At 45.3% G+C, this 13,003-nt stretch overlaps 1 protein-coding gene across 2 annotated transcripts in view; it reads left to right on the top strand.

The window, feature by feature from the left end:
- Positions 1-13,003, top strand: part of SLC7A14 (solute carrier family 7 member 14) — a 246,794-nt gene that overhangs the window by 151,948 nt on the left and 81,843 nt on the right. For both annotated transcript variants that reach the window (XM_063916224.1, XM_063916225.1), the window contains one exon: positions 8,899-9,359. In XM_063916224.1, coding sequence (XP_063772294.1) covers positions 9,056-9,359 — 304 coding nt within the window. In that variant the 5' untranslated portion in view covers positions 8,899-9,055. The remainder of the gene's footprint in view (positions 1-8,898; positions 9,360-13,003) is intronic.

The raw sequence follows: 13,003 nt of genomic DNA, 5'->3' as shown, positions 1-13,003 counted from the left end.
GGACCCTGGTGCAGCATACACTCTAAATAATTACCCAATATCCTTTTCTAAATAACGACTCAATATTTGTTAGGTGGACCTGAAAACTGTATTTTGCCTGCCCCCCCCCCCCCCCCCCCCCCCCCTCTCCATCCTCCTGGTTGGCTGTCCACACCTCTTAAGCTTAGGCCTCTACCTCTGCCTTCCCTGGTCAGCCCTTCATATGCCTTACTGCTCTATTCTGCTTGCTACCTCTTACTAGAATTCCCTCTTTCCACCCACCTGTTAGTATAAAAGATTTACCAGACAGATTTTTTGTTTGCTTCAGATATATTTATAGTTATTAATTGTAACTTCTCTAAGGTGCCATTTTCTAACCTTTTTATAATTGAACCCTTCCTTTGCCTATATTAAGTTCCCAGACCCTATGTAGTCTAAAGAGTTGGCAAAATACACAGTATAATAATATCATGTTTGTATCATGTCAAATCCAAATCTAGTAAAAATAGGTTGGCGGACATCTCTAATTATAACTAAATTGTATTTGTTAGACATTACAGAGCCTTCATCAAACCTTGAAGATATTTTCTACAATTTATTTCAGAAACATATTTTGCAGACTTCCTTGAAATAATTTGGACATTACTGAAAGCAAAGTTACAAGTCTATAAGTTCCTGGTTACAATTTTATTATTTTAATGACTGGTACTACGTTTGCTTTTAGCCAGTCGTATAACACTGTCCTATTTATGAGGGAATACAAAACCATAAGAAGTAGTGTTTAATCAATTATTGATCTTAGTTCTTTTAGCACATGTGGGTGGATACCATCTGAATCAGGTGCTTTATCTGCCTTAAACTTGTTTAGGTGTAATGCCACATCCTCCTCCTGTATTAGGCAAATAACATTAGCATTTGCTATTGTTATATTAACTATTTACAGGTGTTTTTTCCTCTATGTGAATATAGGCAAAAAAAAAAAAAAACACAAAAAAACAACATTTTAAATATCAGTTTTCTCTTTATTTTATGCAGTTATTTTCACTACTTTACCATTTAGCGGCCTAATGTTAACAGTTTTTTCTTTTTACTGTTTATGTACATTTTGGAATGAGTCCAATAGGTGGAATGATTACGCTGCTGCATTCACACCGCAAATGCCGGGTCCTACCCGGTAAGACAAACGTGTACTTACCGGGTGGGATCCGGCATTTGCGCTCCGTTGCAGGCTTCCCGACCCGGCAATATACCGGGTCGGTTGCCATGACAACGGAGGCCGCAGCAGCAGCAGGGGCGGGGGTGGAGGCGGCGTCGGGAGATGAGCTCATCTCCAGCGCCGCTTCTCCCTATCTTGTGAATGGGAACTGTGTCGCATCGACACGGCTCCCATTCACACCGCACCTGACCCGGTAATCAACCCGGGTAAAACCCTTCTTTTTTACCGGGTTGATTTACCGGGTCAGGCGACCCGCTAAATCGCCCAGTGTGCTTTCACATCGCACACTGACCCGGTTCGACACGGCAATATGCCGTGTCGGTACCGGGTTATTTGTGCGATGTGAAAGGGGTAGAAACTCCCTGTGTTTGATATGCTTGTTGAAAAGGAAACAACAGTCTGACAGCACATGAGAAATTTAAGAATAAAACTTTCTAATAAAATATAAATAAATACTTTTAGGAATTCCAGGTCAAGAATTGAAACTAGTAGTTAATTGAAGCGGCCTTGTGTAAGGACTCTGCATGGACCATTTTAAAAACAATTATTGTATTGTGTTGTATGTTTTTCTGCTACTCCCATTTACACTGCCCTGATGGGCCAAATCCTAATTACTCTATTTTACTCTAATTATCCCTTTAGTTACTGCATTATTTTAGTCACTTAGTTATGTGCATCTGTAGAAGGCTCCAGCTTCAATTAGCAAATTTAACTCTATTATTAAACTCATCGCGTAGTGCTGTATATCATGTAATGAAAAAGAGCACTGACAGATAATTACTGTACATCAATATGTTTTGTAGCATATGATTAACATAATTAATATTTTGTAAATGTCTTATTGATTTCTCTTAATTGCTGATTTTATTTTGCCAACTGTATTTAATTATTTTTATCAAGAAAATATATTTGCAAATAACCTGCAAGTAAACAGTTTGCAAAGCTGCAAAGAGTTAAATTGGGGCACTTACCATACAGATAGAATAGTCGGACATTTGCAATGCAATAGAATGCATAATCTGCTTGTCACTTCAATGACCTTTCACTCTCAGGGTTAGATGTACGTATAGTGACTAATCAAATTCTGTCTGCCATTTTCTAGGATGCAATAGAGAAATGATAGGTAGGCTCTGATTGGTTACTATGGGCAACAGCACCACTTTTAATTTTTTGAAGCTTTATAAAATCTACCCCATATATCTATTCAGGAAATGCACCTTGTAATGGTATTATTATTATTATTATTATTATTAATGAAATGATGATGGGATAATTGTAAAATAAAAAAACAGCACTCAATTAACCCCCCCCCCCACACACACACACACACACACACACCCCCCGTGAGGTTTTATTGCTAAATCAACTCCTTCACCATGGAGGGTTTTTAACTGCTCTGCAGAGCAGGTTGAGATCGAAATGCTGACGTTCGGGATGCCAGTGGTCAGTATACTGCCCCCAGTAGTTATGCCCCAATTAGTTATGCCCCCAGTAGTTCAGCCCCACTATTGTACAGCCCTCAGTAGTTAGCCCCCATGTAGTTAGCCCCCAGTAGTTTAGCACCCAGTAGTTATGCCCCCAGTAGTTAGCCCTAGTAGTTATGCCCCCTGTAGTTTAGCCCCCAGTAGTTAGCCCACATGTAGTTATGCCAAAAAATAAACACAATACTCACCAAGCCCCGCTCCTGCATCCGACCGCTGCAGTCCTTCTGGCGTCTGCTCCTCGGAACTATGGGAGAGACAACATGACGTCTCTCCCATAGCGCCAGGGCCGGTTCTACACATTGTGGCGCCCAGTGCGAAAGTTTCCACTGCCCCCCCCCCACGGCAAAACAGGGGCATGGCTTCATAGGGGAGGGTTGTGGCCACAATTATGCCCCCAGTAGCTGTGCCCCCAGATTTGCCCCAAGTAGTTGTGCCCCCCAGTTGATTTGCCCCCAGTAGATTTTCCCCCTGTAGCTGTTCCCCCTGTAGCAGTGCCCTCAGTATGTGACCCCTGTAGTTGTGCCCCCAGTACATGTGCCCCCTGTAGATTTGCCCCCAGTAGCTGTGCCCCAGTAGTTGTGCCCCCAGCAGCTGTGCCCCCAGTTAATTTGCCCCCTGTAGCAGTTCCCCCTGTAGCAGTGCCCCTAGTAGTTGTGCCCCCTGTAACTGTGCCCCTTGTAGCAGTGTCCCCTGTAGTAGTGCCCCCTGTAGCTGTGCTCCCAGTAGCTGTGCCCCCAGTAGCTGTTCCTCCTGTAGCAGTGCCCCAGTATGTGCCCCCTGTAGATGTGCCCCTTGTAGCTGTGCCCCCTGTATGTGCCCCCAGATGTAGTGCCCCTTGTAGCTGTGCCCCCAGTAGTAGTGCCCCTTGTAGCTGTGCCCCCTGTATGTGTCCCCAGTATATGCCCTCTGTAGCGCTGCTTTGAAACCCTAAAAGAAAAATCACACTACTTACCTGCCTCGCTCCTGCTTCCAGACCGCTGCTGCCGCTGTCTCCGGGCGCCGGCTCCTCTCTATGGGAGAGACATCATGACGTCTCTCCCATAGCAGCGCCGCACTGACACTAGGGGTCAATTTTGACCTCTAGCATGAGTCAGCGACGCCGGCTGCAGCGGGCGCACACTGCGCTCGCTGCAGTCGGGGAGCGGGGGAGGATAATTATTAGCGGCTCTTGCCACGGCGGCGCCCTCAGGGTAGCGGCGCCCGGGCAAAAAGACTGCTTGCCCGTGGCAAGAGCCACTACTGCATAGCGCACACTGCCAGAGCTGGAATCCGAAGCTCAAGAGTGAGCTACTGTCGCTGGCTGCAGCTTTGGAGAGGGAACCGGGCGCTCGCTGGTAACACAATCTCAATGGGTGCCCGGCATCTCCCTGCGGCTTCGGGCTCACATTCTGAGTAAGGTGAGGTGGAGGAGGCGGAACTGGTTCCATCTCCAAATGGAACTGATGGAATGCAGTTCTGCCCCGTTCCGGCTCACTTTAACCCCTGGGGCTTACAGTGGAAGTCATTAAACAATAACAAAAATACAGAGGGTCTTACATATGTGCAGACTTCATAGAATGAAAATACAATGTAAAGAATGGTTTAGATGTGACATAACATTCCACAAAATAGGTTTCCCATACAGGTTTGGATGTTGTAAAGGGAAATATAAAGCTCTCAGATACTCATCAAAAAGGAAAATGAAAAGAAATAAAGTCTGTATCTGCCATCCAGTCTTCATTTTTCCTTCATCAGAGTATAATGGCCAAACATAATAGTCATTCTAAATAAAGCTTGGTAAGGAATATATTCCAAATAACAAGTATAAATAAGGAGAGGAAAAGGAATAGAGAGTATTTAAGAGAAAAGAAAGAAAGAAAGATAGTTAAGAAGTGTGGAAGAAGTGAATGCGTAAAGAGGAGGAAGTGAGTAAATAAAGAGGATGTAGGGAGCTTGGGAAGTGGTGATACCAACATTTGCCTTATTGATAATGTCATAATTCCACAGATCAATAAACAGAAATAAAGAGCCTGTGTTCTTATGTGTCCAAAAATCTGCTGTCTCTCGTGCTAGGCAGTGAATGTGAGATGAGAGTACTGATCACTGATACAGAGTAATAAAATGCTGCATTTGCTGTTAGGATCCGTATGGCTTAATACCTCCTGATGCGTGAGCAGTGCAGGATAATAAAGCAATAGGACACCTAATGAGAGTACAGTGAGTAAAGAATAAGGTTCCTGTCAGTTGTGCCTGTAATGATCGCAGTTTGTGCCCCCCCAAAAAAGGACCCACTACACCTGGCAGACATCTTCACACAGGATTATCTCCTGTCATCCACATCCTACAGAACAAATCCCATGGTGTAATGCAGGTTAGCTCATGGAGGTCTGAGCATGAACCCCCTGACCTGACTGGCTGGGACTGTATCATATATGACATATAGCTTCAGCTGGCTCCCAGTGCTGTGCCCTATGGGGGTCCTCTGGCTACACCCACAAATCTTACACCTTCCAAAGCCCAGAGTTCTCCTACACTGCACCCTCAAACCACTGCCCCCCCCCCACACACACTGTACAGCAGCAGACCCCCATAGAGTTCCCTACCCTGTACCACCAATCTACAGCCCCCACATAAAGTCAGAGCCCCCTTACCCTACAAAGCACCCCTGTCCATACAACCATTACATTAACCAGAGACTCAGAGTCCCCCCAGGGCCCTGGTTCCTATCTTAGCCTTGAACTCCTCAGCCATAACCCCCCTATTTCGTTCCACTACTGTCCAGCTGGGTGTTGGGGCTGACTGTGGGCACAGATCTGGATGCGTGATGGGCCCTTTGTTTGGGCTGCTGTCCGGCAAAGTGATGGGATTAGTAATGAGAAGGTTTCAGTATGCTTTGGTGCTACTGCCACTTAGTTTACTTACCAGATGGACTGCTCTGAGTCAGTTTGAGGTTCAGTTCAGGGGGGGTGGGGACGGCAACTAGAGAGGAGCTATGTCTTGCAAGACAAGGACTGCAGTGCCAGACTCTTATCACAATGTTAATAGCTTCTCTGCAGGCCACTCTGCTGGTGGGCTGCCTGTCATAAATAAAAATGTGACACTACTGGGGATGGGGCCACATGTACAAAAAAAAAGTCACCAACCCTACTGTGTTGTCCTGTCCAGAGGAATCCTGGCTAACAGCATCACCGGCTTTCCCTTCATCAAGGCATCCTAAAGGCTGAAGGAGACTCTCCTGAGAGTAGACTGGGGTCGCCCGCCACTTAAAGCGGAACTGATCATGCCCAATGTGTAAGCATTCTTAACCAGGGGTTAAAGTGAGCCGGAACGAGGCAGAACTGCGTTCCGTCAGTTCCACTTGAAGCTACAGGGGGCAGACTTCAAGGGGGCAAACTACTGGGGGGAAAACTACAAGGGGGCAAGATACTGGGGGCAAACTACAAGGGGGCTAACTACTGGAGCCAAACTACAAGGGTCCAAGCTACTGGGGACAAACTACAAGGGGGCAACATACTGGGTGCAAACTACAAGGGGGCAAGATACTGGGGGCAAACTACAAGGAGGCAAGCTACTGGGGACACGCTACTGGGGGCAAACTACAAGGGGGCTAACTACAGGGGGCAAACTACAGGGGCGCATTACTACTGGGGGCATAACTACAGGGGCACATTACTACTGGGGACATAACTACAGGGACATTACTACTGGGAGCATAACTTCAGGGGCTAAACTACTGGGTGCATTAATACTTGGGGCTAAACTACAAGGGGGCAAACTACAGGGGGGCTAAATTATGGGGTGCATAACTACACGGGCATAACTACTGGGGGCATTACTACTTGGGCAAGCTACTGGGGGGAATATACATGGGGCTAAACTACTGGGGGCATTACTACTGGGGGGCTAAACTACTGGGGCTAAACTACAGGGGGCTAAACGACTATAGGCATTACTACAGGCGACATTTCTACTAGGGGCAATACTACACAGGGGCATTACCATTAAGGGCATTACTAATGGGGGCACTACTAATGAGGGCATTGTAAAGGAGGCACTTCATAAGGGGCATCACTCTTGGGGACATAAGGGGCACTACTACTGGGGGCATTGCATAAGGGGCTCCACTACTATGGGCTCTATATAAGGGGCACTAGCAGTACAACCAGTACAGTGGACATTGCATAAGGAGCACTACTACAGGGTCATTGTAAAAGGGGCACTACTGCTGTGGGCATTGTGTATTACGGGGTGCTACTACTGTGGGCATTATGTGTATTTTGGGTGCTACTACTGTTGGCATTATTACTATTGTGTGACCATGCCCCTTTCTTTTTGAGTCCATGCCCCTTTGCTGCATGGGCGCCGGGGGAGGAGGAGTGAGTTCCACCACCTCTCTAGGACCAATTTAAGCACTGTTCTTAACCCTTTAGTAATAATCACATTGGAGCTGCTGGAAGTTGCTTACCACAGTCTATATCAAAATCAAGATAGTTGAAATAGGTTGTAGAGTGTGGCCACAAATGTCAAGTCCCCTGGTGGGATGGGGGCTTGGCCACACCATGTCAGGGAAAGTTTTCCCGGGAAACCCGGGGCACGAGTTTTCCTACAGAGTTGTGTTGCATGTTTTCACACTACACATGCTCCAAAACCAAGTGTGTGCAGGTATGGACAATGCAGTGTGCAATTGCATTGTATGCAATTCAGTCACAGGGGCGTAACTAGGTTGTAACGGCTCATTTACACCTAAGCAGTGAATGTGTGTTGATGGCATGCATCTCAACCAGTGGCGGCTCCAGAGGTGGGACTGCAGTGGAGTCCAAAATTCAAATCGACCACAAATGTGTATCACGAATGAAGGCCACCATCTGGACAATATCATATTCAAAACAAACCAGAGGCGTCACCAGGTATGGTGACACCCGGTACGCACTCTGCACTGCTCCCTCTGCGACTCAGGTGCGGCCACCCGAAAATGGGTGTGTGGCCTAATAAAAGGGGGTGTGGCCTCACGTGGGTCTCCATTTCTTCACTCCGTGGGCGTGTCCAGCATCCCCAGAGATGCTGACTGCCCCTGGAGAATGCAGTGCAGCACTTCATGCGTGACAGGACCCGAGTGCTGCAGGTGAATATCACTGCAGAATAGCCGGCACTTTGGTGACACCCTTCCGAGGGCCACACCCCCAGCACCTGGCATGTGATGCTACTGTTCAAAACAATTGTAAATAAACTGTATTCCATGCACTTTTAGATTATGTACTAAAATTTTGTATAAAGTTTATCATTAAAGTTTGCTCTTTTTGTTAACCTTTAAAATCTGGGGGGTGGGTTTGCCTCACCCTAAAAAAAATGTCATCAGGAAGTGGTCGGGTTAATACCTTGATAAAGCATAAGAACTAAAACGAGCATACTGTCTAACAACCAGTAAACAACTCAGTTTGTGTTCTCCAGTGTTTTATATGCAACTGGAATCTGTAAGACGTGCCACTTTTAATACAGGAGTATAAGACGAGACCCGATCTTTACCAGCTCTGAAGTGGTCCAAAAAGCCAGCCCAGGGAAAGATATACAGTATACAGTACATGCATCTCTCTGCACGCCCCCCTCCCCCCCTTCCAAACCTTATTTATTTTAATAAACTTGCTCCACAAAACAACATCTTGATTTTGCACTGCTCCACAGAACTATTTGTACTCTGAATGTTTGGTCCGCAAACATTTTACCTTGCTTTATAAACTTACCGTTCTTTATAAACCTACCGTGCAGAAATATAGGTGCACTTGCTCATACCTAGGTACTCGGTGCACTGTCCCTTGGCTATTCTGCATCTCGTAAGTGAAGCCCGGAGAGAACAGACAGAAGTGACAGCAGCAGAGGCAGGGATTAAACAGATAACATGAATATGGGAGACACTAAGCTTCTGGTAGTCAGCTTTGGACAAAGAAGGGGAAACCTTTACAACACATTTCACAAAAGCTGCTTTTAATTTATTCATATAATTCCAGTATGGCTGCTCCTGAGAAGATATAAATGTGAATGGAGCAAATTACACTTGTATTTCTAAGAGATCGAAGGAAAATGATTATATGTAGAATAAAATATATTTTTTCTCTTTTCCTGCATAACTGTAATATTGAACCACGGTGACAAAATACTTATTTAGATTGTTTTGTCTTGTCTGACAGAATCCATAATTATCACCACTGATATAATCACGATATTATTATATGTACTGTCTTCCAGGTTGTTTAAGATCCAGAACACTGAAGAACATGAGTTGCCGCCTTAATTCAAAGAACGTGGAACACAGCTAAGATTTTCTATAACTGAATGTTGGGAGAGTGTACTGCAAGCTGTGCTGAAGCATTCTTCTCACTTTCTGTTTTACATCCCTTAAATCATGAGTGGTTTCCTTTCATATCTGGACCCACGACGGATTCCATGGAGAGCCACATGGCATGCATTCAATTCAAGAGTTTTACGTACCAAGCCTGTGGAGTCCATGCTGGAAGGAACCCCAGGAACATCCACTCATGGAACCAAACTGGCTCGGGTACTGACTACATTGGATCTTGTGTCTCTTGGTGTTGGCAGCTGTGTTGGCACCGGAATGTATGTTGTCTCTGGACTTGTTGCTAAGGAAATGGCTGGACCTGGAGTTATTGTGTCCTTCATAATTGCAGCTGTGGCATCTATATTGTCAGGTGAGTCTCTTTTCCCATGGCAGACACATGTTTTCTATTCTTAAAAAGTCTAATTTGGAGAACTTTTCCACCTAGACTTCAGATAATGGGAGGCAGAACCAATGGCTTATGTGCAATAGGATACATTACCTGTTTCAGGGCTTTAGGCATTCTAGCACAGGGTGACTTTAATAAACAATGAGGGTTTTTTTAAAACATGGAAGACACTGTTATTGTGTAGAAGTACTGTAATATCAAAGTTAAGAGATATCTGATTTCCTGCAATGGAATAATTCTGTAGTTTAAGGACTGTTCACTCCTGATGCTGATACATGTGACTATGGGGTCTATGTACTAAGCCTTGGAGAGACATAAAGTGAACAGATAATGTACCAGCCAATCATCTACTAACTGCCATGTCACAGGCTATGTTTGATTAATGACAGGAGCTGATTGGCTGGTACTTTATCTCCATTCACTTTATCTCTCTCCAAGGCTTAATACATAGACCCCTAAGTGCCTTTAGAACCACATGTGTTTTTCAGGTCCTATAACCAGACAGATTTTCTAATGTAACAAGTCCCTTTCAATGGGAAAACCTCCTTTATAGATACGTAATGGGGTCCATTTACTAAGTACCAGCAATTTTACAGATTACAAGTTTTATCCCAGAACCGCGCTTACAGGTTAAGATGACAGCCCGTGTCCCCCCAAAAAAAGCCTTCACCAAGACTTTAACTATACACCAATCAAAAAAATGAGAACTCGTGGCGCTACCGTAACCACAAACACAATCAAAGAGGTGGTCTAAAATTTACCACAAGATCCGGGTGGAATTCACTTACATAAGCATTGGATTCTAGAACAATAAAAAAATAAACACAATAGTGTAATATGTAACAGCAAAATATCCAATATGTGTTTTTACTGGTTCCACTCACATGGAGAAACTTTTAACAATGCATGTCATCCGCATAAGGGGTGTATCCGGAAATCATCAGCAGGATTCTAGATGAAATTGGTCCATATGTGTCATCCTTATAGGAGGTGTAGCCAGAAATCCCCAACGAAATACTATAAAGCAGCTGCTCCTCTATGTTTGTGATTTGCTAGGAGTGTGGTGCTTAGAAGCAGGTGATATTGCTCGTCCCCCTGCCTGCGAAGGTGAGAAGCAGAGGGGATTGAGGCACCAACCTCTAGGTCAGGTGCTGCTTAAGGTGCACCTAGAGCTAGTGCCAGGTTACGGTAGCGCCACGAGTTCTCATTTTTTTGATTTAAGTACCAGCAATAACTAAGATGTTATAGCGCCACTTATTATGATGATGGAAAATCTTTTTTCGCTGCACATACTGTACCTGAGAACACCGTTACACTTGGTCTACATTCGCCTGCCCCTTCTATTCCCCATTCCACCTTTCCAGGCATTAAGTATTCCCAAGTCAGCGACTGCACAAAAGTCTGAATATGGATGTATGAGTAAGTATGTGTTACAGAAATAATATGACTTAATAAAGTAGGAATGTACTTAAATGCAAAACCAGTTGTTATAGTGCATTAACACACTTTGTAACTATGGGGCACCTTTATGTATAGTACTAAACCCAGCAACGCCCTTTCTTCCAGGTAATCCCTTGTGATGATGTCACCATGGTTTCTGTGGGAAGTAGAAATGGTGACATCTCTACCCATACACACAATTCTGTGTAACTTCTGGTAGCACATAACATTTCTGCAGCGGGGTACACTGGTATTCCACAGGGAATAACATCGGGGTGTAGAGTTGGATCTTGATCCGAGGCACCAACATGCTAAAGCTTTGACTGTTCCCAGGATGCACTGCACCGCCTCCTATATAACCCCATCTCCAGGCACTGGAGCTCAGTTTGTAAGTTGGTGCCTGCAGTGTAGGTCACTAACAGGTGGAGCTGCGCTAGGCAGCCCTGAAAAGAGCTTGTTAAGAAGACTTCAAGTGCCGCACCACTATTTATGTCAGTCTGACATTCTGTGCTGCGGCTCCATCACCTCCCCAGCAGCGCTGCATACTCCCGCGGTGTGATTCCCGGGTACTTGCAGCAGAGGGGCACCAGACTTCAGGCACCCACCACTGATGCTCTCCTGGATCGCGTGGCTGCACACCAGAGAGGAGGTAAGAAAGTGCCCCAGGTGGGACCCGCCGGTTAATCACGATCCGGTCACTGTCCCAGGAAACGGACCGTGCCACTGCCATGGACACTGTACTGCACAGGGACTCCACTATATCCACCACACCAGGGCAAGGGAGCACAGGTCGGATTTACAAAAATCCGTTTGTTATAGGCTCCAGGGTACCTGGTGGTGAGGACCAGCATAGGGAATAAGGCGCTAGGGAATAAGGCGCTGACCTGTAGCCCCTCCCCCAACTCCGGGTGCCATATACTGCTGGTGTTCCCGCCCTGGAGCTGCATTTCACTCTCGCGCACTCCCTGACAGAGATTTTGGCGCCATCTTCGCTACTAGCTGGGCTGATCTCCGGGACTGCAGGGCTCTGTCTCCTCTGTAAAGTCGCCTGTCTCATCAGCGCTGTGCTTTTACAGACACTTAAGTATTCTACATGCCATTTTAGACAGTGTTAGTTAAGAACAAGTGTACTGTTATCTGAATATTTGGTACAAGTATTCTGTGATATACATCCAGTATCTACTGTGCATTGTTATATCCATACTTATACATAGTTATATGTAAATTACTAGTCCAGTGCAGTTTTATTGTTTATATGTAATAACTTCTGCATTGTACATGTGACTGAGTGTGCCTGTAGCTGTTGTGTGGGATTCCATTCTCCTGTATCACATATTGCTATCACTATATTCTGTACCCTGAAGGGCTAGGTGCGTCAAGGTCCCATATATATATATATATATATATATATATATATATATATATAGTGTTACACAGAATATAGAATTTGGTATTTTTACTGTGTGTTTCAGTTTCAGTCACCTCATATCGCTTACATCCTCTGTTTTGTGTTTACTGTCACATAACATATGGGGTTTTTTGCAGATATTGTGTTTCTCTGGCTATATTGTACCATTATGCCCTACGGCTACAATCCCTATAATGTCTGCCACACAGGGCGGGAAATCCGCGAACGCTTCTGCATCCTGCAGTACTGGCACCACGGGTTTACCTGAGGGGGAAGTTTTAGCTGCTGGTTCAGCCACTGAGTGCCATACACCCAGTCTACCTGCAGTACCTGTGGCCAATCAGGACCCACCTTGGGCAGCATTCTTAAGTATGCTGTGTACACTTGTGACACGTCTTGCGGCCCCTCTGGGACCTCCTGTGCCATTGCAGCCACTTATTGTCCCTGTAGTTAATCCACCCTGGGCGGATACTCTGTCTACCCAATTACAACAATTAAATCAATCCTTGGTTAGATAGAAGTCTACCCCATGCCCCTCTGGGGCCAAGGGGTCATCTAAATGGGCCATTCTTCCTCACAATCCACTAATATTTTGGATAATTCTTCCGATGAGGATGGGGAATATACTGATCCGTCAGACACTGATACAGTTGCTTCTGATGAGGAATCTACAACCCAGGTTGATGTTCCTGACCTGATGGAGGCTATTAAGTTAACTCTTCAAATAGATGATGACATTGAGCCTAGTACTGCGTCTAAG

The sequence above is a fragment of the Pseudophryne corroboree genome, chromosome 4 (assembly GCF_028390025.1).
Source record: "Pseudophryne corroboree isolate aPseCor3 chromosome 4, aPseCor3.hap2, whole genome shotgun sequence".
In the NCBI taxonomy this organism is placed as follows: Eukaryota; Metazoa; Chordata; class Amphibia; order Anura; family Myobatrachidae; genus Pseudophryne; species Pseudophryne corroboree.
Note: the sequence above shows the minus strand (reverse complement) of the source record. Positions and strands in the feature narration are given on the sequence as shown.